This window comes from Sorex araneus, chromosome 2, assembly GCF_027595985.1.
Source record: "Sorex araneus isolate mSorAra2 chromosome 2, mSorAra2.pri, whole genome shotgun sequence".
NCBI classification, from domain to species: domain Eukaryota; kingdom Metazoa; phylum Chordata; class Mammalia; order Eulipotyphla; family Soricidae; genus Sorex; species Sorex araneus.
Genome location: NC_073303.1, coordinates 245,889,846 through 245,916,839, shown reverse-complemented (window position 1 = coordinate 245,916,839; position 26,994 = coordinate 245,889,846). Strand labels below are relative to the sequence as shown.

The 26,994-nt window shown below is 56.7% G+C and overlaps 1 protein-coding gene across 1 annotated transcript; it reads right to left on the bottom strand.

The window, feature by feature from the left end:
- Positions 1–1,302: 1,302 nt before the first annotated feature.
- On the bottom strand, positions 1,303–26,994 carry GNA15 (G protein subunit alpha 15). Its single transcript, XM_055127402.1, has 7 exons — positions 26,748–26,994; positions 21,752–21,936; positions 17,583–17,737; positions 17,071–17,199; positions 12,555–12,684; positions 8,965–9,118; positions 1,303–5,016 (listed from the first exon to the last, which is right to left on the bottom strand). Exons 1-7 carry the CDS (start codon positions 26,890–26,892, stop codon positions 4,793–4,795), a joined length of 1,122 nt encoding a protein of 373 aa, XP_054983377.1. The 5' UTR covers positions 26,893–26,994; the 3' UTR covers positions 1,303–4,792.

The following is a 26,994-nucleotide window of genomic DNA, read 5'->3' as shown; positions in this document are numbered from 1 at the left end:
GATTCCTACAATCCCATATGGTCCCCTGAGCACCGCCAGGAGTAACTTCTGAGTGCAGAGCCAGGAGTAACCCTTGTGGATCGCTGGGTGTGACCCAAAAAGAAAAAAAAAGAGAGAGACAGGAGAGAGGGGGCTGGACCCATAGTACAGAAGAAAAGATGTTTGCCTTGCACACGACTGACCTGGGTTCAATCCCTGGCACCCCACAGAATCCCCCGAGCACCACCAAGACTAATTCCTGAGCGCAGAGCCAGGAGCAAGCACTGAGCATCGCCAGGTGTGTCCCCAAACAAAAGCAACAAGAAGGTGTGAGTTCAGCTACAAAGCTCTACAAATGTCACAGCTAGGAAGTGTGCCCCCCATGAGAAGGTGTGAGCACTGCAGCCACCCCTAGTGGAAATGACACCCACAACTTTTTATTCTTTGGGGGTGGGGGTCACTGCTCAGGGTTCACTTCTGGCGGGTTCAGGGAGGACCCTCTGGGTGCCAGGGGTGGAACCCGGGTCAGCCACGTGCAAGGCAAGCAAGCATCCTCCCCACTGTCCTATTGCTCAGGCCCCACACCCATAACTTCTCTGCCTCAACTAAGAGGGTGCTCTTAGCTGGCTCCTGTGCAAGCATCGTCCCTGAAGGGAAAAAGGCAAACTCGGGGGAGCACGGCAGCCCGCTGTGTGACCCCTGCAAGCACCTCGGCGAAAACTGCGAGCACAGCAGCCAGGCGGGCGTGGGAACCTTGATGCTGACCACCGCAGCACAAAGGGGAGAGGGTTGAAATTTAAAAACAAAACCCCCCCAAAAAACATAAAAGTACAAACCGCAGGTTCGATGAAAGACGGAGTCAGCCAGACACCGAGCACGCGAGCCCGCCCGCCGCTGCGGTGCACGCCCGCGGTCTGGGGATGGAAGAAACAGCTCAGCGCTTTCAAGTCCGGGGTTTCTGGGTGGCGCTGAGACTGTCATCAAAGAATCAAAGCAAACACAGCCATGCATGTCTCCAAATAGTTTTGGGGGCTGCCTGATCCACCTGAGGGCTGCAGACAGCTGAAACAAGCTGGTGTGTGTGTGTGTGTGTGTGTGTGTGTGTGTGTGTGTGTGTGTCCTACCCAACTAGCTGTGAATTTTGCACAAGTTTGACAGTGCTCAGTAGAGGGCGGGGTTCCCATCAAGGAGTCAAAAGCCACCTGGAGAAGAGATAAAGACCACGTGCCAATAAATTTTGTTGACAAAATCAGGCCACCTGGCACAATATGTAAATAAGCGCACATGACTTGTACCAATAGAGCTTTATTGAGATGTCCAGCTCACCAGGCAAATGAGTGGGCTTGGCTGGGTGCCAATAAAACTTTATTGAGGCTAGCAGGTTTTAGAGGAGGGAGTGGAACCGTGGGAGGGTATGTAAATATGGGTATAGCCATGTACCAATAAAACTTTATTGACAAAAACATAGGCTTGGAGCAACTAGTTTGCTGACCCCAGACTTAGATGAAGGATTGATAGGAGCTCATTGTAAGCAGTTTTGCAATTTCTGTAGGTCTGAAATGTTTTCAAAATAGAAGGAGAGATGAAGAAAAGATGGATTTCTTCACTTGTGGTGAGATCCTGCTTAGCAGGAACCAGGGGCTAGTTGGCCCAGGGCAGGGTGGGAAGCTACAAGGAGGGCGGGCCCTGAGCATTCTAGGGTTCCAGGATTTGGCCACAGGGGACTGTTGGGCCATTGGCAAAGGGGTTAGCGGTCAAAGAGATTTTGCTGGTCAGAAAGAAACACTCCATTGTGTAAAAGTCACAATCAATGGGGTGGCGGCAACCTCTTGACTGTAGTTTGGGGAACTAACTCATCTGAAAACTGCCAAATGCGGGCAAGAACCTGACCTTTCTCCCCTCTTTCCTGTCTGGGTCCTTAGTTCTGGGCAACCAATTACCCAGCAGGGGAAAACTTTATGAAAGCATGCTACTGCTAAAAAGTTTTGCTCTGGGGGACAGGAGCGATAGTACAGAGGGGAGGGCGCTTGCATGCAGCTGGCCTGGGTTCGATTCCCAACTCCCTATAGTGCCCCCGAGCACCACTAGGCGTGATCCCTGAGTGCCGAGCCAGAAGTAACACTTAAGCACTACAGGGTGTGACCACCCCCCACACACACACACACAGACACGAAGCAAAGGAAATGGCCCCTCCTGGCCTCTGAGAAGTTCTGCCTGAAGATGTGTAACAACAACCAGCCCACAAGCAAACTTCAAACTGGCTCCGATGGAGGGAGGGTTGATACAAGCGGGTCAAATGGGCCAGAGCGACAGTCCAGCAGGGAGGGCGCTTGCCTTGCACACGGCCAGCCCAGGTTCTATCCCTGGCATCCCGTAGGGTCCCCTGAGCACTGCCAGGAGTGATCCCTGAGTGCAGAGCCAGGACTAAGTCCTGAGCACCACCAGGTGTGGCCCCAAAGCCAAAAACAATAACAGCATGAAACAAAAAGTGTTGAATTATAGTTCCAAGCATTTTAGGCTTAACATTGGGTTGTCCTTTCTCCTCAGCAGGGAGCTTAGGTTAATTGAGTTACACCCACCACAGTGCTCCCAAGGCACATCCAATTCCATCGGGGCACTCCCAGTTCTCTGTGTTTATCTTTAACCTCTCCTTTGTGTTCTTCTTTCCCGGTTGGTCACAAATATCTTCATATCAAACATGGTAACTCGTAAATCAAACCTTCTGATGGCTCTGGATTTTGTGTAAGTGAAATAGTACTTTTCTCTTTCCTTTCTGTCCTATGCATATTTTAATTTTAGAGCAATGTCCTTTTTGTCTGAACACAGGAAGACAGTTAGTGCTTTGATTTTGTAATATGGGCGTTAACTGACTCTGAATTTTGACTCCTGGGCATCTGTCATATTTACTTGACTTAAGCCTCAGTTGTCCTTAGCTGGACCTTACTTCCCACCAAGAGGTTGGATGGACCTGGGGCAAGCCGTAAGCTACCCTACCTTTGACCTGGGACTGCCTAACGTGCCATAAGAAGTATAAGTTAATAGCATGGTCATGGAACAAACTCTGACATCACCCCCAAAAAAATAATTGAATAAGGACCCTATTGGAGTTAGGACAAACTCACCTGGTCTGAGGACTATAGCTGGGAAATATAGCGAGATGTCCCCAGGAAAAGCAACCCTTTACAATGAGTCCAGAGAAACCATTTTAAGTTTAATCTAGGGTACAGATAAAAGACTATCTCTCTTACTGTGTTTATACAAAATAACTAGAAATATTATTTAGAAGTAAATTTAATGATTATTTAAATGGATTACCAGTAAAGGAAAGGAGAAAGCAATATGCCCTTAGATGGTGTCCCGCCCTTGGGCAGATCTCCTAGAAGAAATCTAGAGTCTTGGAGCCCCTAGATGGAATCCCATCCTTAGGTGAATCTCCAAGGATTCCCCCTGCAGGAGGGCTTTACATTTGCTCATTGTTTGTGTTAATGTTCAGCCACACCTATATGTAATTCCTGCCCCCAACCCTTCACGATTTCTCTATAATGCTGCTGGGAGATTTGAATAAAGTGTCACTGCTACCAGCCTGTGGATCTGTTCATTTGTCCATCGGATGTGGAGACAGTCATTGGCCCTGAACGAACCAGTGGACCCCGGTCACCACGGGATGGTGACTCAAGACAACTGGTACCCAACATGGGGCACCTCAAAATTCAGACCAAAAGGCAGCATTATTTGGGGGGAGATTTTTTAAAACATACTCAGTGCACAGAATTCTTGACTGTGTCAACTCTTGAGTATGTGTCAGACTCAGATTTTCAGGGCCCAGGGATAGTACAACAGAGAGGGCACTTGCCTTGCACACAATCCACCCACGTTTAATCCCCAGCATCCCATAGGCTCCCAAGCACTGCCAGCAGTGATTCCTGAATGCAGAGCCAGGAGTAACCGCTGAACATCGCCAGGTGAGCCCCCCCACCCCAAAGAGACAAGCAAAATCTTTCATTTCTCCATCTGTTTCCTCATCTGTAAACTCGGGGTTGTACAGAAATTGGGGGATGGTTGGCATTGCAGTTTGGAAGTGGGGTGGCCACAGGGTGGGTTCAGACGTGCCCCCGCCCTGGGCCTAGGCAGACCGGTTAACTCCACTTCCCCGATGACGGGGACCTACACAGGGGCCTAACAAAAGCCCGTGCCAGAAAGAGACAGAGCTTCAGCCTTGCATCTTTAAAGTCCAGCCCACAGTGAGGGCCGGGAAGAGGAGGTAATAAATCCAGAAGGCTGTAGACGGCACACGCCTGCCTGGCCCCCTCCTCGATTTCCCTCGTGCGGACTCAAGCAAGACAAAATTGGAGTCACGAGACTCTGGACAGGCCTGATGGGTCCCCAAGGCTTCTTCCCTGTTCCCCTACGCAGAAAAGGGAAGTGGGTGTGGCCCAGACCGGAGGTGGGACCATGCCGCCACCGCGCCGCTAGGGGGCTCCCGAGCCCGCGATCCTGAAGGGCCACGCCCCCCTCCTGGGCAGTCTGCTGCATCACCCGAGACCCTGCCCAGGAGGTATTTCTCAAGTTTTTGAATTCTGGTCACCTTTTCTGCCACCCTGGCCTCCGGGAGGGTTAACTGCACACCCTCTTTACAGAGAGGGAAACTGAGTCAAGAGCCGACCACCCGGGACGTGGAGAAGGCAGAGGGCAGCGATCTGCTCCCTGGACTCCCTGGTTGCTCTCAGTGGCCACCAGGCAGCACCAGGAGCACGGGGCAGTGCCCGTGCTTGCGGGTCCCGTATTGATGGGGGCAGGGGTCTGGGGTCCCGGGTCAGAGCAGGTTGATCTCGTCCAGATAGCGGGCCAGCACGGAGTCCCGCACGTCCTTGAAGACCTTGCGGATGTTCTGCGTGTCCGTGGCGCACGTGTAGTGGCTGAAGAGGCGGCGGGAGCGCGCGCTCTTCCGGTCCCCGTCGGCGTCGGCGCAGCCCGCGTACATGCGGGTGTACATGTCCAGGATGAAGCTCTTGGCGGCCTCAACGTCCCGCCTCGGGCCTGGGGGGGGCAAGGGGGGGCGGCAGTCAGGATGCCGGGCTCCAACCGCGGCAGGGAAGCGTCCCTGCCCAGGCGAACCCCTTCCTCCCGTCAAGAGCAACCTCAAAGCCCCAGGATCCGCGCGCCTCGCGGGCTGCAGAATGGCGACATCTTGTACGTCTCTGGTCATATGACCCTGACCAACCAATGAGTGTCCCAAACTAAACTTCCATGTGACCGGAATGAACCAATGGGATTCTGCCCTGAAACTCTGGGCAGAGCTGGATTCAAGAGATAGCTGGAGCGGATGCTTGCCTTGCTTGCAGCTTTCCCAGGAGTTCGATCCTCGGCATCCCTAAATGGGGGATCCCCTGAGCATTTCCAGAAGTAATTCCTGTGTGCTAAGTCAGTCGTAATTCTTGAGCATTGCTGAATGTGCCCCCCCAAAAGCAACAAATCTTAAAAGAAGGGGGGGGGTGCAGAGAGAGAGAGAGAGTGAGAGAGCGGGCGCTCAGACAGAGAAGATGATCACATGAAAACGGAGGCAGATCCTTGAACAATGCATTGAAGTCAAGGATTTCTAAGGACTTTTTTGTTTTGTTTTGCATTTGGGTCACACCCAGCTACGTTTCAGATTACTCCTGACTGCACACAGGAACCATTTCTGGTAGGCTCGGGGACCATATGGGATGCCAGGATCATACCCGGGTTGACCCTCCTTCCCCACTGAACTTCTTCAGATGATTTCTGTCTAGCTTCTTCCAGAAGCCGGCAGTGAGGCCAGGAACAGACCTTCCCTAGACCCAGTACCCGACGCCTTAATTTTACATTTCTGGCTTCCCTGGGACTAAAGAGACAGTATAGCAGGCGGGGTGTTTGCCATGTATGTGGCTGATACAGGTTCGATCCCCAGCACCCCATAGGGCCCCCTGAGCCCGCCAGGAGTGACCCTTGAAGTCCAGAGTGAGAAGTTAACTATGAGCATTGCCGGGTGCGCTCCACTCCTCACAAAATAACAAAAACAAACCCCCAGCTTTCTGGCGTCCTGAGTGGGGAGGGAATAAACCTCTGCTGTTTCCAGTTCCCAGGAGGATTACCACATGTCACCAGAGTCACGGAACCAAAGCCAAGAGGGAACCATCACTTCCTCCTCCCGGGAAGTCGCCCTCAGAACTCAGAGTCTCTTTACCTCCCGCCAAGGGAGATTTTGTTTGATCAATTAGGCGGCTGTGGTTGGCTCAGAAGCAGACCGCCCTGTGGCCGGAAGTCTGACCACTCTGGGGAGAAGCCTGAGTCTTGGGAAGGCACCCCTACAAGAAGACTTTAGAGGCAGGAGGGTGAGAGGGAAGGGGAGGGAGAGGATCAAGGAGGAGGGAGGCAATGGGGAGAAGTTGGAAGGGGATGGGGAGGAGTGGAGGAAGTGGGAGAAGGGGGGAGGAGGAGGAGGAGGGAGGAGCAGAGGGGGCCAGATGCATCCTGGGAGATGGACGCATGCTTGGTATGGACCTGCATATCACATGACACTTTCCTGTTTAGAACTGTTGCAAAGATAAAAGATTCTAGGCCAGGAGAACAGGAGGTGGAGGTGCAGAAAGATAAAGCTTTGGAGAGACAAGACGGAATGATGCCAGCAGAGAACAAGAAGAAATGAACGGGCTACAATGTAGCAGCGTCTGGTTTCCTTTCGCTTAGATGCCTGACGTTCTTCACTTGGTCAAACAGTACTGGAGTGACCTTTAACATTTTTGAGGGGCGGGGCTGTGGGAGGGAACCTGGGAATAACTGATGGTGGATGGGTGCTGGAACGTGGTGCGTCAAAAACTTAACTGTCGGGGCTGGAGAGATAGCACAGCGGGTAGGGCGTTTGCCTTGCACGCGGCCGACCCGGGTTCAAATCCCAGCATCCCATATGGTCCCCTGAGCATGGCCAGGGGTAATTCCTGAGTGCAGAGCCAGGAGTAACCCCTGTGTATTGCCAGGTGTGACCCAAAAAAAAGCAAAAAAAAAAAAAAAAAAAAAAAACTTAACTGTCAATAGCTTTGGAAATCATGGCACTTCAATCAAAATCTAAAAATTGTTAAAGAAGGGAAGAGCAGAAAGGAGGGAAGAGGGAGAGGAGAAAGTGGGGCAGGAGGAGAGGGAGAAGTTGGAGGAGGAGAGGAGGAGGGGAGGAGGGGGAGGGGAGAGGAAGCTGAGGAGGGGCGGGAGGATGAGAGGGAGTGGGGGGGGAGGAGTAAGGGGAGGACGAGGGATGCCCAGGAGCACTGAGTTGACAGATGCCTGGAGCCATCTTGCTCCATCCACCACCCCACCTGATGATCAGGGATCAATGATAAGCCACCCTCCCCCCAACTCTCCGCAAATTCTGCACCCACAAAGATGATCAACGATAAAGGACTGACTTATACCCTTAACTTTGGGGGGGCTGTCTTGGTTGGGCAATAGGAGAGTGGAGGTATACTTCCTTGCCTCTCCCCTTCACCAGGATCCCCTGGAGGAGGTGGTAATGCCTCCTTTCCGCCCCGGGGTCCCCTCACAGGCCTTCTGTAAGGGACACAAGGCAGCGGGCCGCAGAGGTGCTTCCATGTGCTGAGACGCGGGGGCCCAGCTTCTAGCCCCGCACCCCCTAGCCATCTGCAGCACCTCGCTGGGATCAGCGCCCGGACCAAATCATCACGTGTCCAGGAGTGACTCAGACACTCGCTGAAAGATGCGTCCTGGTGGTGCGAGCGTCCGCGCATGTCAGGGCACGCAGCTGGACGGCTTGAGTAAGACAAGCACAGGTGGACGGGAGGGGCCGGGGAGAGACTGTCATCCACGCCGCCCCTCACTGAACACAAGTCACCGAGTGACGCGGGGCAGTGCCGAGAGGGGCCAGAGGACCCAGGCCCTTTGTTCCCGGGCCTGCACGGAAGACTCGGGCCCACCAACGTTTGCCCGCCTGCAGGCACTGAGCATGAGATCAGCCTGCCCACGACACGCCCTGTCAGCCACAAGCCCATCGTGCAAACATGGAACCAGGCGGCTCCGACATCAGTCACGGAATAATTGGGGTTTGGGGACACACCCAGAGCTGCTCAGGGCTGCTTCCTCCAAGCCCTGCGCTCGGGGGGCTCTGGGGGGAGCTCAGGGAAACCAAGAAGGGGTGCTGGGATCCGTGCACGCCCTGGACCTTCTCTCTGCTCCCCAAAGCCTTTGCTTTGTTTCTGGGTTGCTCCAAAGGGTGCCCAGGGACCGCGCGGATGGGGGAATCTTTGGGGAGTCATCGCCCCATCTTTGGGGGGTCATCGACCCATTTTGGGGGGTCATGTCATCGCCCCATCTTTGGGGGGCCATCGCCCCATCTTTGGGGGGCCCATCTCCCCAGCCTCTGTGTTTTCAAAAGACCATCTGATTAGGCATAAAAGACAGGATGGGAAACTATCAGAACAAGAAAAGCTCCTAAATCTAGGCCGACGCTGCCCAGTGGCTGTCGGGGTAAAAAAGTTGCCCCCCGCGGAGCCCACTCAGAAGACCCGCCTGGGTCTCACGAGAATCTATAATGGGGCTCTCGTGAGATTCTATGGCGTGGATCTCGCGGGACTGCAGAAGTGGTGCTCGCTACTGCAAGTGTGGGGCTCGCGAGAGTCTGCAAGTGGGTCTCGCGAGACTCTCATGAGCGTCCAGAAGTGGAGCTTCGCTCGTCTGCACGTGGGTCTCTCGAGAGCCTACAGTGTGGGTCTCGCGAGAGTCCATGAGAGGTTCTTGAGAAAACCTGTGACCTTGGTCTCGCGAGGGTCTATGTGTGGTATCGCGAGAGTTCCCTCTAACACCTTCTGCCCTCGCCTCCTCGATTTACAATAGGAGACAGAGAAGCAGGACTGCCGCGCTGTGGGAGGGTCTGGCGTTACGGCGGGTGGGGCCATCTAGGAGACTCCATGGAGTCCAGGTGGGGTCTGGAAGGGCCTGGAATGTTCTCGAAGCACTCACCCTGGAAACTGGGGAAGTAGGTGGCGAGGTGCGAGGTGGGGATCTTCTCCTCCAGGATGTCGGTTTTGTTGAGGAAGAGGATGACCGACGTGCTCTTGAACCAGGGCAGCTCCAGGATGGTGCCGAAGAGGGCCAGACTCTCCTTCATCCGGTTCTGGGGGTGGACACAGGCACTGCTGCCGCTGGCCGCCCCCCGCCCCCGACGGGAGCCACCGTCCTGCCCCGCGGGGAGTGGGGCGCTGTGTGCAGCTAAGCTGGTTTGGCAGCTCTTGGTTGCACCCCGCTCCCCAAGAAGTCTTGTCTGCCTGGAACTTGGGAATGTGGCCTTACCGGGAAATCGGTGCCTGAGTTAAAAAAGTCATGCTGCCTTGGGTGACCCCCGATCCAAGGATTGGTGCCTTTTAAAATTTTTTTTTTATTTTGGCTTTTGGGTCACACCTGGCTCTGCACTCAGGAATGACTCCTGGCGGTACTGGGGGATCCTATGGGATTCCAGGAATTTAACCCGGGTCACTGCGTGCAAGGGAAGTGCCCTACCCGCTGCAGTATTGCTCTGGCTCCTCCCTGGTCCGTTCTTAAGGAACCGCAGTCGGGGCTGGAGCAATAGCACAGCGTGTAGGAAGGGCTTTTGTCTTGCACGCGGTGACCCAGGTTCGATTCCCAGCATCCCATATGGTCCCCTGAGCACCGCCAGGAGTAATTTCTGAGCACATAGCCAGGTGTAACCCCTGTGCATCGCTGGGCATGAGCAAAAAAATAAAAAAAATTAAAAACAAAAAGGAACCACAGTCATGGGCGATGAGATAGTGAAGGGGTTAGGACACCGGTGCGCAGCAGAACTCTGGTTCTAGGTCCTGCACCTGCCCCTTCCCTCTGGCCCCAAGTGCTGAGGCCACCAGCCACCAAGTGGGTGTTGGCCCAGGTTATTCCTGACACCGTAAGGCCTCTGGACTGTGACTTGGACACCCCCCTTCCAGTGAACACCCCCTTTGGGGGGCCGGCCATGGGTAAACAGGCACGTGTGAGGATTAAGAAAAGAGGAATGAGAGACCCTCTGCTCGTAAAGACTATTCCAAGAGGCCTTCTAACCCATTTTGGCACCCAGAGCAGCTTCTTACAGGCATGCATCTAGACTGTGAACTGAACTAAAATATCAGAAATCCAAAACCGCGCAGCCGCTGTTGCGGCAGTGTGAGCTCATAGAATCTTCATTCTCAGCAATGAAAAGAAATTATTAAATGATGCCTTTTCAGCAGGCCTGATTGTTGGGGGAAAATTCCAAACAATATATATATATATATATATATTATATATATTTGCTTTTTTGGTCAAACCCGGCAATGCACAGGGGTCATTCCTGGTTCATGCACTCAGGAATTACCCCTGGCCATGCTCAGGGGATCATATGGGATGCTGGGATTCAAACCTGGGTCGGCCGCGTACAAGGCAAACGCCCTACCCGCTGTGCTATCACTCCAGCCCCGAAAATTCCAAACAATAATAATGAGTTCTCTATTGAAATATTGAATGCATTCAATGTATAGAGAATAAAATGAAGATCATTAGCTACTTAGGTGGGGGTTGGGTGGGAGGGGGGTATATTGGGGTTCTTGGTGGTGGAACATGTGCACTGGTGAAGGGATGGGGGTTCAATCATTGTGTGACTGAGACTTAAACCTGAAAACTTTGTATTTTTTTTCTCACGGTGACTCAATATAATAAAATTAAATTAAAAGAATAAAAATAAAAAAACATTTAAAAAAAGAAAAGAGAGGAATGAGAGAGAAAAAAGCACGGGGTGAGGGGGCTTAGAGCATCAGAGATGGGGACCCCTGACCGTCCTCCACGGGCCTATTTATTGCTGAGAGCCAGTAGTGAGGAAGCAGAAGAGCAACGTTCCTTGGTCAGATGTCACATTGTCGTAATCTAACCGAGCTCCACTCTTACACGGAGGACCTTAGCGGGCCGGGACAAACATCTCTGTGACGGGGCTTTCTCTAGGACAGCTGCTTCTGGGAGACGGAGCAGAGCTAGAGCAGGACAGGACGCCCGCCGGGGGAGCAAGCCGCCTCTGGTGCTCACATTCTGGGCTGAAAAATCACATCAGCTCCTCATCCTTTGCTCCTCTCTTTGTCTGTCTGGTCCCCAGTACTCCCCAAATGACAGCAATCTGGGCCGGAGGGACAGTACAGCAGGTAGGGCGTTTGCCTTGCATGCGGCAGACCAGAGTTCGCTCCCCGGCATCCCATAAGATCCCCTGGGCATTGCCAGGAGTAATTCCTGAGCGCAGAACCTCGACTAACCCCTGGGCATCACACCAAAAGAGAAAATGGGCCAGGGAGATAAGTGCAGACTTCGCACTCGAGAGCCCCGGCAGGTTCCTTCCTGGCACCCCGCAGTCCCCCAAACCTTGAGTGTGGTCTAAATTTTTTTTTACTAAACAGAAAATGGGGGGCTGGAGCAATAGTACAGCGGGGAGGGTGTTTGCCTTGCACACGGCCGACCCGGGTTTGATTCCTAGCATCCCATATGGTCCTCTGAGCACCGCTAGGGGTGATTCCTGAGTGCAGAGCCAGGAGTAACCCCTGTGCATCGCCGGGTGTGACCCATAAAGCAAAAAAAAAAAAAAAACAGAAAATGGAAGAGGCAAATTGGGCCATCTTGTGGGGCCTAGTTCCAGCAAGACCGTGCGTGCCACCGTCACCTCGGATTCACTCCACTGTGAGTCAGATTGAGGTCATCTGGTTCTCAGTGACCCAGACGGCCCGGAAGCAAACGTCACCCAGAAAAAACGGCCAGAAGGAGGTCTTTCTAAATAAATGCAAGAGAGCAGGGCGGCGGTCGTCAGGATTTGCCAGACCGGAGCAAGCATGGGGGGAATCTGCAGCATGAGTGTTCCTGCCTGCGTGCGCGTCCCTGCAAGTATGCATGCATGTATCCCTGCAAGTCTGCGTGTGCATGCCTGTGTATGAGCATGTCCATGTGTGCATGCGCGCGTTCCTGCAAGCATGAGTGTGCATACGTGTGTCCACGTGCACGCGTTCCTACCAGCATGTGTGAATGCCTTTGTGAACGCGTGTCCGTGTGTGCACGCAACTCCGCCAGCATGTGTGTGCATGACTGCATGTTCGTGTGTATGCGTGTCCCTGGAAGCATGCATATAGGTGCCCATGCGTGCGTATGTCCGTGCGTGCGTGCATTCCTGTCAGCATGTGTATGCATGCCTTGCGAGCGCGTGTCCATGTGCGCATGTCCCCGGAAGTATGCGTATAGGTGCTCATGTGTGCGCGTGTCCGTGTGTGCGCGCAACCCTGCCAACATGCGTCTGCGTGACTGTGCGTGCGCGTGTCCATGTGCCTGCACTTATCCCTGCGTGCGTGTGCGTGCCCACCAGAGGTCAGCATCCCTGCCCTGCCGCTTGAATAGCCGGAGCTGGAGCATGGAAGAGGGCTTTCAAGGCTGAGGATGGAGGCAGAGACGCCGGGGAGTCACGAAGTCTGTTTTCCCCGGCAGTGAAATGGGGTCCTGTGTCCCGGATGACCACGAGAGGACAAGGGGTAGCACCCCTGCAGCCCCAGGCGCCTCCTCACCTCTTGGTTATTCTCCTCCAGACACTGGTCGTACTCACTCAGCGACGCCAGGTAGATGAGGGCGATTACGTTCTCGAAGCAGTGAATCCACTTCTTGCGCTCCGACTTCTGGCCTCCGACATCCACGATCCTAGGGGAACCAGCCCCTTTGAGAGATTAGGCCTTAGCGGGACCCCCTGCCCGGGGCACAACCCCCCCACACCCCCAGTCACGTGGTCAGGACAGACGCTAGCCGCTGGATGTACAGCCTGTGTGCATGTGGTGCTGGGTTTTGTTTTTTTTTGGTTGGTTGGTTGGTTGATTTTTTTTTTCGCTTTCTGGGTCACACCCGGTGATGCACAGGGGTTACTCCTGGCTCTGCACTCAAGAATTACCCTTGGCGGTGCTCAGGGAACCATATGGGATGCTGGTATTCAAACCCGGGTTCGCCGCGTGCAAGGGAAATGCCCTACACGCTGTGCTATTACTCCAACCCCCGTTGGTTGATTTTTGAGGCCGCACACAGCAATGCTCAGAGCTTACTCCCGGCTCTGTGCTCAGAACTTATTCCAGGTGGTGCTCTGGGGACCCTCTGGGATGCTGGGGATTGAACCCAGATTGGTCACTTGCAAGCCAAACGCTCTCCCTGTCGCTCTGGTCATCGCAGTTCTGGGTTATGTGCAAGCCCAATGCACAGATGAGAAGGCTGAAGCTCGGGAGGAGAGGGCACTTCTGCCCCTCCACTCCCCGGGGTGGGGGGTCTGATTTCTACCCCCTGTAGAGGCAGGGTGTTGGGGGGTGATGCCCCGAACCAGCTCTGGTGCTGGCTGGGTAAAGAAGAGGTGGCTGGGAAGAGACTTGAAGGATTGTTCCCCCATCCTTGAAATGAGCGTGCTGTGTCGGGGCTGGAGCAATAGCACAGCGGGGAGGGCGTTTGCCTTGCACGTGGCCAACCCGGGTTCGATTCCCATCATCCCATAGGGCCCCCTAAGCACCGCCAGGAGTGATTCCTGAGTGCAGAGCCAGGAGTAACCCCTGTGCATTGCCGGGTGTGACCCAAAAAGCAAAAGGAAAGAAAGGAATTGAGCGTGCTGTGTTCTCACCCTGCCCAGGATCAGATGTCACTCACACTGTGTGTGTGGCCAGGGTTGGGCCAGCCCTGCCCCGACACACCACAACAAAAGCTGCACCCTCTCGCCTTCCTGTTCCCTCTTCTGGAGAAATGTGGGTCACTGATAATGAAGCTGCATCATTTCCCCAGCCGGCACCTACCGTTACTCACCCCGTCGCGGGAAACAGCCCCAGAAACTTCCGAGGGGAAGGGCCTGACCAGCGCCAACGGCAAGTGTGGGGTCCTCCCACCCCTGGGCCCCCAGCAGAATGACAGGCAGAGACTGAAGCAGCTGGGAGTCACTCTGTGACACCCCCCACCCTCCCGACTGTTCACTCTGAGTCCTCACACCCCTGACTGACTGACAGGTCTTCTTGGCCCCTGGCAAACTCAAGTTTTCCGGTTACATCATCTGCTCAAACCAGCCTTCAGATCTCCTCAACCTTGACTTTGACTCCTTGGCCTTTATCCATCCATCATTCATTGTAATTGTTCCATCCACCCACCCACCCACCAAGCCATGCACCCATTCACCCACCCATCCATCCACTCATTCACCCACCAACCCATCCATCCACCCATCCGTCCATCTACCCATCCATTCATCCACCCATCCACCTACCCACCCATCCTTCCACTCATTCACCCACCAACCCATCCATCCACCCACCAGTCATCCACCCATCCATCTATCCATCCATCTACTCACCCATCCATCCATCCATCCACCCACCCATCCACCCACTCATCCATCCCTCCATCAATACACCTGTCCACCCATCCATCCATCTACCTATCCATTCATCCACCCACCCATCCATTCATCCATCCACCCATCCATCTATACATCAATACACCCACCCATCCATCCACCTATGCATCTACCCTCCCATTCACTCCCGTAGCCCCCCACCCCATCTTTCCAACTCTTCCCCACATTCACCACCTTCCACTCTGCCTTTGGGGGTGATCAGCACCCGCCAAGCAGAGCCCGTGATTTTGCAGGACTCCCGTCAGGCGGAGACGATCCCGCGGCAAACAACTCAGCCGGGAGCCTTCCTAGGACGGACCCTGCAAGGCTTAAAGCATGTTTGCCGGGTGGGGTCCGGCGACAGGACAATTCAACACTGGGGCCTGACCCCCGGCACCAGGCAGGCGCCAGCCACAGCTCTGCCTAAAGACGCGGGGACGCAGACAGAGATTTTGCTGAGGTCCCCGGTGACCCTGGAACTCCCAAAGTCAGAAGCTGCTTTAGGGCTGGAGCGATAGCACAGCAGGGAGGGCGTTTGCCTTGCACGCAGCCAACCCTAGTTCGATTCCCAGCATCCCATATGGTCCCCTGAGCACCGCCAGGAGTAATTCCTGAGTCCAGAGCCAGGAGTAACCCCTGTGCATCGCCAGGTGTGACCCAAAAAGAAAAGAAAAAGAAAAATGAAGTTGCTTTAATCTGGTATTTCCTCTTTCCTTTGGCCTCAACAGCACCGTGCGCTGCCCAGATTCATCTGGCACCAGCCCCCCCAGAGCTGACGTCAGCCTGAGCCCGCCCCCCACCCTGCATCCGTTGTGGTGTCTGCCCCCATCTGCCCCATTTGCAGGGGAACCCCACTCTCCTGAAGTGTTCACTTCTGGTGGGGCTTGTGAGACCCTATAGGGTGCTGGGGACTCAGTCCAGGTCAGTTGCGTGCGAGGCAAGTGCCTTCCCTGTTGTACTGTCTCTCTCTCTCTCTCTCTCTCTCTCTCTCTCTCTCTCTCTCTCTCTTTGTTTTTTTGTTTTTGTTTTTGTTTTTTTTGCTTTTTTGGGTCACACTCGGCGATGCTCAGGGGTTACTCCTGGCTCTGCACTCAGGACGTGCAAGGCAAACGCCCTACCTGCTCTACTATTGCTCCAGCCCCCTGTACTATCTCTCTGTAGTCCCTCTTCCCACGGTCATCTTTTTCCTTGTTTTGTGAAGCAAGTTTTTATCGAGCGAAACTTGCTTAGAGAGATGTGAGAGGCCGGGAGCAGAGTGATGGAGTCTGCCTTGCGTGTACACGGCTCTCATCAATCTCAGCACTTCACATCAGTCTCCGATTCTGCCGGGAGTGTAGCCAAATGCAGAGCCAGAAGTAAGTCCTGAGCACCGCCGAGTGTAGCCCAAAAACCGAAAAACAGAAAGGAAGGGAAGGAAAGGAAGGAAGAAAGGAAAAAAGGAAGGAGACAGAGAGAGGGAGAGAGGGAGAAAGAAAGAGAAAGAAAGAAAAAAAGGAAGGATGGAAGGAAGGAAGGAAGGAAGGAAGGAAGGAAGGAAGGAAGGAAGGAAGGAAGGAAGGAAGGAAGGAAGGAAGGAAGGAAGGAAGGAAGGAAGAAGGAAAGAAAAAGAAAGAAAGGAAGAAAGAAAGAAAGAAAGAAAGAAAGAAGGAAGGAAGGAAGGAAGGAAGGAAGGAAGGAAGGAAGGAAGGAAGGAAGGAAGGAAAGAAGGGAGAGATAAAGAGAAAGAAAGAGGAGGGGAAGGGGAAGGGAATGGAGAAAAAAAGAGAGAAAGGTGTGAGGGGAGAGAAAGAACAAATAAGTGCTCAAAAGAGAACTTGGGCTTCTCCAGGGTGGAAAAAAGCCAAGAAACAGAGAAAAGCAAGAGGAGCATGTTTTCAAGGGAGAACCCAGGTTTGCAGAGCCAGCCCCGACTGCCATTTTTTGCGTTGTTGTTTATTTATTTATTTATTTATTTTTATTTATTTTTGGGTCACACCCAGCGATGTCAGGGGTTCCTCCTGTCTCTGCACTCAGGAATTACTCCTGGCAGTAGTCGGGTGACCATATGGGATGCTGGGAATCGAACCTGGGTCGGCCACGTGCAAGGCAAACGCCCTCCCCGCTGTGCTCTTGCTCCAGCCCCTGTTGTTGTTGTTTTTTTTTAACCTTTGGGTCACACCCAGCAGTGCTCAGGGCTTACTCCAGGCTCTGCCCTCGGGAATTATTCCTGATGAGCTTGGGGGACTATATGGGACGCCGGGGATCAAACCCGGGTCAGCCACGTGCCAGGCAAGTGCCTTCTCTGCTGTCTGAGCACTTGGCCTTCCCGTTGACTGTTCTAATTCAAACTTCTCTGGTTCCTGCCCACTCTACATCCAAAACCGTTCTTGCAGCACCCACTCATTTCCACCCCTGTGCCCACCTCCCTGGCCCTGACCAACCCTCCTGACGAACAACTGCTGCCTCTCATCAACTCTGCAGGGTCCACTCTGAGCTTGCAGGCCCTGTGGCAGAGCCCCGATCACAGTCTGTATCCTCCTTCCCAAACATCCCTCAAACACTGCCCACAGCAAACTCCTACTCATCCCGCAATACCCTAAGCCCAGTGCCCCCTCTTCCACAAACATCTCCTCTTCAGGCAGCCCTGAGGGCCCCTGCTTCCTCTACCCCTCCCTGCGCCCAGGCCGCGTGCTCACCGGAGGTTGGTTTTCTGCACGGAGAAGCAGTATTCATTGATGCCAGTGGTGGGCATGCGACTCCGGAGCACGTCCTGTGCGGTGGGGATGTAGCTCTCCTCAGCGATGCGGTCCAGGTGCGACAGATAGCTGTGGAGTAGAGTCCTGAGACTTGCCCTCGCTGCCCAGAGCCCCTCCCCAGGGAGAGAGCTCTCTGCCGGGGGCGGGGCGGGGAACAGGGATCCAGGAGCACTACTTTGAGAGCATCCCGGGACCTGGGAGCAGCAGAGGATGCTCAGGGGCAGCCTCCCCAGGGCTGGGCATTACCCCCCACTGTCAGCCCACCATGGACCCCCAGGGACACAGTCACCTGGAATCAGTGGCACCGAGAGTGACGCCCGCCCTCCCTCCCTCCACCGGCGGCCACCCCAGTGGCCAGTCCAGGCCCTCCTGTGCACGTCCCCCCTGCCGTCCCCGGACCTGTGGCTGGCCTGGGGTCAGCCCCCGCCGAGGCTGGCGAGGCCCACACTCACTAGATGGCCGAGTCCAGCAGGTGGAACTCCCGCCGGCGCTCGTAGCAGGCGCGGACGCCCGCATCCCTCCACAGGTACTGCATGGCCACGGCGAAGCGCCTCTCGAAGCTGGTCACCTTGTAGGGGTCCTGGCTCATGACCAGGCTGGCGTGGCGCTGCGGAGGGGGGCGGGGTCAGAGCAGCCGCGGGCGGGGCTCGGCCCGGCGGTGCTCAGAGGGCACCTGGCAGGTCCTCCGATGCCAGCCGCGCCCACGGCCGTGGGTCCTTGTGCACCCCCTGCACGCGGGCAGAGGACGTGTGTGCCCCATCCATGGGCATGCTGGTCTCTCTGTGCGTGAATTGTGGGTTTGTGTGTGAGTTGTGGGTTTGCCCGTGAATTGTGGGTTTGCACGTGAATTGTGGGTTTGCGCGTGAACTGTGGGTTTGTGAGTGAATTGAGTTTGCGCGTGAATCGTGAGTTTGTGCGCGAATGAATTCTGGGTTTCCACATACCAGAGTCTGGGCTTCTGGGGGACCGTGTCTATTCACAGATGCGGGTGCATCCACATAGCGGGTGGCGCTCTGTGTGTGTGTGTGTGTGTGTGTGCTCGCGTGCACGTGTGCACACGAGTTCACTCACATGTCAGCACGCGTGTGCAGGCAGCGCTGTTCTCACGCATGCGCACCTGCGCCTATGCGCACACCCGCAGACAGTACACAAGTGTGGGCGTGTGCCGCCGCTCCACGCGGGCCGCTGAGTGCCCCGGGGACAGTCTGTGTGCTTGTGAGCATTTGCGTGTGACGGGTCCGCATGCCCATGAAGCTCTCGCGGGCCATGCGTGCGCGTGCGCCCGTGTGCTGGGGGAACGTAAAATCCGGCCCCCAATCCCACTAACTTTTCTTGGGGGGGGTGACGCCTACACCTGGCACTATTCAGGGCTGACTCTGGCTCTGCTCAGGGATCACTCCTGGGGGTGCCAGGGGACCCTAAGGGTTGGGGATGGAACCCGGGTCAGCCGTGTGCAAGGCAGCGCACACACACACACACACACACACACACGCGTGCGCGCGCGCTGTGCCCCGAGGCCACTGTCTGCATGTTGGCAAGAGGCGTGGGTAAGCTCTGGGCCGCAGTGACAGGACACGTGAGGGACTCTGGATTCAATCCCTGCCCCCCACAAATACTCACGGGGGGGGGCAGACTGGAGCCATAGCCCAGTCTGCCCCCCACAAATACTCACGGGGTGGGGGGGCAGACTGGAGCCATAGCCCAGTGGGGAGGGCGCTGGCCTTGCACGCGGATGACTTGAGTTTGATCCCCAACACTCCATACGGCCCCCAGAGCCAGCCAGGAGTAACCCCTGAGCACTGCTAACTGTGTCCTCCCCTGCCAAAAAAATATAGTCCAGGGTCCCGACCCGGACCCGTTGCCCCCGCCCCTGCATCAAGTCAGACCAGCACTACGGCTTCTCTGTGAGGCAATTAAGCAGGGTTGGAAACACAGCAGGAAGACAGTGGCCCCAAGGGGCTGGAGCGAGCACAGAGAGGAGAGAGCTGGTTTTGCACGTGACTGACCAGATCCGGTCCCTGGCATCCCATAGGGTCTCTTGAGCATCACCAGGTGTGAGCCCTGAGCACAAGGCTGGGAGTCATCCCTGAACACAGTTCTGGGAGTCAACCGTGAGCACAGAGCTGGGAGTCAGCCCTGAGCACAGCGCAAGGAGTCAGCCTTTTGGAGGTTAACTCTTCACCCCGAGGTACTTGTAGACGAGTAAACAGTTCTCTTTGGGTCTGTGGTCCCAGCCATGCCTGCTGGCACTCCTGGGCCCTGTGCTCTCAGGTGACGGGACAGAGACCCTCGCAGACACAGCTCACGGCCCACCGGGGGGCCAATGTCCACAGGAGGCAGCTCTGTGCCCCCCTCTGCGAGAAGCTGCCTTTGTCTTTCAGAAGGAATTTCTGCCCCGAGGTCTGAGCCAGGGGCCTGAGGCCAACAGACACGCAGCCTGAACACACGCTCCCCGGTCTGACAATAAACAGCAAACACGCACCCTGCACCCGGGAGACAGCGCAAGGCACCGGGTGCAGGGGGGCGGCCTGGGTGCGAGTCCCGTGTCACACGGCGTCCCCGCGAGCACCGCCAGGGGTGATCCCCGGAGGTCAGACAGCCCTGGCGGTGGCTCCTGCACCAGGACCCAAATGTCACACGGGCGGGCAAGACAAGCACCATTGCTCTTCCTCTTTTTTTTTTGTTTGTTTGTTTGTCTAATGGGGGGGCCACACCTGTTGCTCACAGCTCAGGGCTGACTCCTGGCTCTGCACCCCAGGATCACTTCTGGAGGGTTCGGGGGACCCTACAGCGCGAGGGGGGGTCGAACCCTGGTCAGCTGCGTGCAAGGCAAGCATCCTCCCACCCTGTGTCGTCGCTTTGGCCCCAGAAATTTCCACATCTCATGAGCACTGGGTGGCGGCCGCTGGCCGTTGAAGTAAGACAGGGAAAAGACAGCAGCGCCCGGGAGAGTCCGTGACGCGGCCGCTGTCCAGGGATGGAATGTTCCCCGCAGAAAATCCAGCGCTGCCTAGCCGTGAACTAGGGGACAGGCAAAGGACTTTAGCGAGGCCCTTTATTCCAAAAGAAAGCACAGCAGCGCCTGCGTTCCTTGGCTAAGCCGAATTCGTGAGCTTTGACCAATTTTCTGGTTGCTGGTTTTTTTTTTTAAATTTTAATTTTATTTTATTTACTTGCTTTTTGGGTCACACCCGGCCACACACAGGGGTTCCTCCTGGCTCTGCACTCAGCAATTACCCCTGGCAGTGCTCTGGGACCCTATGGGATGCTGGGAATCGAACCCAGGTCGGCCGCGTGCAAGGCAAACGCCCTCCCCGCTGGGCTATCGCTCCCGTCGGCCAATTGTCTGTCTGTTTGGGGGCCGTGCCCGGCAGTGCTCAGAGAGTCCTGGCTCCGTGCTCAGGGTTGCTGCCTGTGACATTAGGAAATGTCCAGGGGCCAGAGAGATGGTGCAGCTGGGAGGGTGCTTGCCTTGCAAGCAGCTGACCCTGAGTTTGATCCCGAGCGCCCCATCCGGTCCCTCGAGCAGTAATTCCTGAGTGTGGACCCAGGAGGAGGAAGCCCTGCGCATCACCGAGTGTAACCAAAAAAAAGAAATTTCAAACCCAGGCCTGGAGTGATTGTTTGGTGGGGAGGGCACTTGCCTCACCCACGGCTGACCCGGGTTTGATCCCTGACATCCCAGATGGTGCCCTGAGCCCCGCCAGGAGTGACCCCTGAGCACAGAACCAAGGATCATGTTCTGAACACAGCCGGGTGTGGCCCCCAAATGAAAAACAAACGCACGGGACACTGGCCTTTCACGTCTCGAACCCTGGTCTGGTCCCTGGCACTGCCCCAACCTGAGCGTCGATGCCTGTGGCCCCGAATCTCCCCCCCGAGGGCCCGGTCACCCCCAGCTCTGTCGGCCCTCCCATGACAACATTTGCCTGCTTGACTGAGAATCAGTGGGAAGAAAACCCAACTTTTCTGTGGGAAAGGGCTTAAAAAAAAATTTTTTTTTTAAACAAAAAAAAGGACTCCCAAGCCGAAGCGGTAGTACAGCGGGAAAGGTGTTTGCCCTGCATGCAGCTGACCCGGGTTCAATCCCTGGCATCCCATAGGACCCCCCAAGCACACCAGGAGTCATTCCTGAGTGCAGAGCCAGGAAGAACCCCTGAGCATCGCCGGGTGTGACCCAAAAAGTAAAAAAAAAAGAATTCCTAATGGTCAGTTCAGGATTTCCGTATTTCCTACATGCCACAAACACATGAAAAGCTGCATCCATCCAAGTGGGTGGGGGTAGTGCCCCAGAGAGTCACCGTTGGCCAGGAAGGCCGAGACCGCAGACGTGGGAGTTGATTGAGAAGGGCAGAGCCGCGGCAGCCTCTTTGTGGCTTGAGGCGGGCAGTGCCACCACCGCAGCCTCGTGCCTCCTGCGGGCACGGAGGCGGTGGCAGAACTGTCTAGAGGTGCCTCAGGCCCAGCACACTGTGACTGACTTCCCCTCTCACACACCCCCCACCCCCGCTTCTAGAAATGCACACATGTCCACGGCCATGCCTGCCTGCACCCGGCACATGACCACGTGCGCCTGGGTACCACTGCTACATCGGGCCCCAGGACCGCGCACGACCCTCACTTCACTCTGCAGCCTGCTGAAGGGGATGCACAGCCGCTCTCGGGCCTCGAGCAGGGCCTGCATGCACACGAAGATGTTCTGGTAGACCAGCGGCCGGAAGCCCCGACGGTCCTCCTCCGAGTAGCCGGCGCCGTGGATGATGCGCATCTGCTTGATGAAGGTGCTCTTTCCGCTCTCGCCCGGGCCTGGGGACCGACACACACACAGCTCAGCGCTGACGCCGGGACCAGCAGGGTGGGAACCTGCAGCCACGCAGGGGCGGCAGGGGGGGCGGGGAGAGGGTCTCAAACCTCCACCCACAGCCAGACCCGTCTGGTTTCCCATTGCTGCATTTATTCAGACATTTGTTTTGTGGGTTTTGTGGGTTTTGTTTGTTTGTTTTTGCTTTTTGGGTCCCACCCGGCGATGCTCAGGGCTTCCTCCTGACTCTGCACTCAGGAATGATTCCTGGCGGTGCTCGGGGACCCTAGGGGATGCTGGGAATCGAACCCGGGTCAGCCGCGTGCAAGGCAAACGCCCTCCCCGCTGTGCTGTTGCTCCAGCCGCTTGTTTTGTGATTTGGACGATGCTCGCCCGGGGCTGACTCCTGCGAGGCAAGCCCCGTCCCTGTCCCCGCTGTATTATCTCTCCAGCCCCATGCAGTTAGTTTTCACAGCCCCCAAGGCTCGGGGGTTACTCTGCGCTCAGGAATCTAAACCGGGTGGGCTGTGTGCGAGGCGAGCACCCTCCCCTATGTGCCATCGCGCCGGCCCCATGATCCCCCATTTTCTTCTCCCAGGGTTTCCTGCTGACGGTGTTGGCCTTGTCACAGGGCTGAGCGGGCTCAAAAGTCCCTCGGGGCCGGAGCCATAGCACAGCAGGAAGGGCGCTTGCCTTGCACGCGGCCCACCCAGGTTCGATCCCCAGTGTCCCATAGGGCCCTCTGAGCACCGCCAGGAGTCATTCCTGAGCACAGAGCCAGGAGTCCGCCCTGAGTACCGCCAGGTGTGGCCCTCCCTCCATGACATAAAAGGCTCTCTGGCAGACAGAGGATGCAGGCGTTTGCCTTGCATGGAGTGGACCTAGCCGGGACCCCCCAGCACCACAGATGGTACCCCAGGAAGGATCCCTGAGCACAGAATCAGGAGTGACCACTCCTCCCCCCGCACCCCCACAAAAAAAAGGGAGGGAGAAAGAAAGCTCTTTGCAGGGGCTGGAGCGATAACACAGCAGGGAGGGCGTTTGCCTTGCACGCGGCCAACCCGGCTTTGAATCCCAGCATCCCATAGGGTCCCCTGAGCACCGCCAGGGGAGATTCCTGAGTGCATGAGCCAGGAGTGACCCCTGTGCATCATTGGGTGTGACCCAAAAGCAAAAAAAAAAAAAAAAAGAAGGCTCTTTGCTTGCTCTGAGAAGCTGACCCAGTTCCACACACGGGGAAACCCTGGTCCAGTTCTTGCTGAGGCAAGGCAGCCCCCCGCCCCGCCTCAGCCACGACTTCCTGGGGCGCAAGGGGGCAAGAGGAAGCTGACTGCAAAGCCAAGAGTCTGCTGTCTGTCTGTCTGGCTGGCTGGCTGGCTGGCTTTTCCAGGGGTATCTGGGCTGAGGGTGGGATGTGGGTCCCAGCGGAAGGCACGGGTGAGCTAACAGACGTCCCCCGGGTCTGGGCTACTCATGGCGCCAACTGTTCTGTTCTCGACTCCTAGAAGCAGGTCCTACCCCTGGCGCCACTGAGCCCTGCCGGAGTCGGCCCCGAAAAACCAACACATGAATAACCTCAGGCAGAGAAAGCCTGGCCCTGCTAGAGACGTTTTCTTTATTTCTTCTCCTTCTTCTTCTCCTTCTTCCTTACTCCTGGCTCTGCGCTCAGGAATGACTTCTGGCGGCGCTCGGGGGACCCATATGGGATGTCGGGGATCGAACCCAGGTCAGGTGCGTGCAAGGCAAACGCGCTCCCCACTGGACTACCGCTCCAGCCCGGCAGAGACATTTTCAGGAAGGAAATAGAAACGTGTTCAGGAAAGAACCATAGCCCACGGTTGTGTGACTGAGGCCTCAGGTCGGCTGGGAAGGCACCTCTGATGCCAGGATGGGGGGAGAAGCAGCATATGGGGGCAGGGGAAGGCCGTGCAAAGGCACGTGAGGCAGCAGTAGTGTGAAAGGGAGGCTTTCAGGAGCTGCTGCAAAGGAAGGACAGGGAGAGGAAGGAGGAGGGAGCAGGGCCTGGCCAGTAGGGACTTTGTCCCCAGGTCCCAGGTGGGCCTGTGGGGGAGTGGGGTGGAGGGAGGGGGTCCTGGGGAGGGCTGTGCCTGGCTCCGAGCTCACGAGCGCCCCTTGTGGCCGTGGTCAGAAGACAGCCCGCCCCTCCCCCCTGCAGAACTTCCCGCAGCCGGGGCGAGGCTCCCTCCCTGGCCACGAGGGTTCCGGGCCAGAAGGAACTGGAACAGGAGAAAACGGGAAGGTCTGTCCCGAGGCGGCTCCGAAAGAAGAAACGGGAGGGGAGGAGGGGAGACCGCGGGGAGCGGGGCGCGCGGGCGTGCGGCCTGCGCGCCCCTGAGGGCCCTCTGGAGTCCCCGGCCCTGTCCACCCCGCTGTCCACCCAAGGGCAGCAGCTGGGGGCGGGGGAGAAGGGGCGCGCGGAGGGGCGCAGGTCACTGCCCCCTGGTCTGGAGCTCGCTGGGGCCCAAGTGCTAAGGCACCAAGGAATCTGGAGTGGAGCAGGGGTGAGGCGGGGCGGGCCCGAGCACAGCGGGGAGGGAGTTTCCCTTGCAGGCGGCTGACCCAGGTTTGATCCTCCTCGTTATCCCACAGGGTGCCCTGAGCACCCCCAGCAGGGAGCCCTGAGCACAGAGCCCGGAGTCAGCCCTGAGCACCGCCCCGCTGTGCTGTGGCTCCAGCCGCCACCCTGCCTTCTCAATGACCGCCCTGAGAAATTGCTGGGCTGAGAGAGGGACAGTGCCTTCCCCAGAGCCACACAGCCCAGCAGAGGCAGCTGTCAAGCAGAGTGTCCGGGTCCCTTATGGGTCACACACATGGGCTGTTAGTGCCCAGGGCTTGGGGGGGCGTGTAGGCTCCCAAGGGCAGGAACATATGCCCCAAGGGCAGGAACATACGCCCTGCACACAAGGGTCCCGGGTTCCATTCTGGCTTTGTGTGAGGCCCCTTCTTCACTACTAGAGAGGAGCCCCCAAACCAGAAATCCCCGTCATGTGATGCTTTTTCTTTCTTTCTTTTTTTTTTTTTTTTTTGCTCTTTGGGTCACACCCGGCGATGCTCAGGGGTTACTCCTGGCTCTGCACTCAGGAATTACCCCTGGCGGTGCTCGGGGGACCCTATGGGATGCTGGGAATCGAATCCGAGTTGGCCGCGTGCAAGGCAAACGCCCTACCCGCTGTGCTATCGCTCCAGCCCCTGTGCTGCTTTTTCTGCGGATGCTCAGGAGCTAGAGAGCGCGCTTCATGGGGGAAACTGAGGCATGTGCCAGGTGACAACCTTCTAATTTTTTTTCCATTCAAAAAAAAAATTTGGGTCACACCCTGGCGATGCTCAGGGCTGACTCCTGGCTCTGTGCTCAATGATCACTCCTGGAGGGGCTCGCTGTCAGCACCTACGGGGTGCCGGGGACTGAGCCCGGGTTGGGGGTGTGTGCAAGGCAAACGCTTTCCCCATCGTCTGACCGCCCCAGAACCAGCTCAGGCTCATGCCAGACAATAATTTGATTGATTTCCTCTACTGCTGCATGAAAACAAATCCTGGTGTCCACCCTGACGGTGGCGGCAATGTGCTTGGACCCTTCTTGGCCCATTGTCTGAAGAGTTCCGCTGATACAGCCCTTTATGTTATTCTATTTTGGGAAACATACCTGACAAGTGCTCAGGGCTGACTCCTGGCTAAATGCTCAGGACTGACTCCTGGTTCAGTACTCAGGGCTCACTCCTGGAGGGGCTCTGAAGACCCCATAGAATGCTGGGGATTGAAACCAGCCTGGCCACATGCAAAGCAAATGCCCTCCTCAGTATACGATCACTCTGGTCCCTCTCTTTTTTTCCATTTTTATTTTGTTTCGTTTGGGGGGACTGGAGCGATAGCACAGCAGGTAAGGCATTTGCCTTGCACGCGGCAGACCCGGGTTCAATTCCTCCGCCCCGCTCGGAGAGCCCAGCAAGCTACCGAGAGTATTCCACCCACACAGCAGAGTCTGGCAAGCTACCCGTGGTGTATTCGATATGCCAAAAACAGTAACAACAAGTCTCACAATGGAGACATTACTGGTGCCCGCTCGAGCAAATCGATGAACAACGGAACAACAGTGCTACAGTGCTTGTTTGGGGACCACAGCTGGTGGTGCTTGGGGCTGACTCCTGGCTCAGTGCTCATCACTCAGTCCTAGTAGAGCTCAGGAGACCTTATAGGGTCCTGGGGATTGAACCTGGGCTGGCTGTGTGCCAGGCAAACGCCCTCCCTGCTGTTCTATCACCCTGCCAAGACCACCTTTTTCATATTTAACATGCTGTTTTGGGGCCTGAGCAATAGCCCAGCAGGGAGGGCATTTGCCTTGCACGCAGCCAACCCCGGGTTCAGGTTCGATTCCCAGCATCCCATAGGGTCCCCTGAGCACCCCCAGGAGTAATTCCTGAGCGAATGAGCCAGGAGTAACCCCTGAGCATCGCCAGGTGTGACCCTCTCCCCCCCCCAAAAAAAAAGCAAAAAAAAAAAAATCCTCCCTCCTTCCAAACGGGGCGAGGGAAAGAAAGGGGAGAGGAAGGGAGGGGGACGAGGGACCCTCGGCCCCGCGGTGGGGAGGGGTGGGCGGGAAGGCGGGCGCGCCCCGCACCTCATTCCTTTCCCCTGACGCCCCGGCGGGGAGCCGGTCGGGCGGGCTGGGCCGGGCGGGCCGGGCGCTCCAGGCGCCCCGCGCGCCTGCAGCCCTCGCCCCACGCCCGCTCCCCTCCGACGGGCGGGGGTCCCGCGGGCCGGGGCGGGGAAGGGGCGCGCGCGGGGCCCCCCGCCCACTCACCCAGCAGCAGGAGCTTGAGCTCGCCGCGCTCGCGCCGCTTCTGCTCCAGCAGCTGCCGGCTGATCTCCTGGTCCAGGCGCGCCGCCGCCTTCTCGTCGTCCGTCAGGCACCAGGGGCAGCAGCGCCAGGCCAGCGAGCGGGCCATGGTCCAGTCACGGGCCGCCCGGCGGCATGGTCCCCCCGCCGCGGCCCCCGGGGCTGGCCGGCTCCGCCCGACGCGCGGGGCCCGGGAAGGCGCACACGTCGG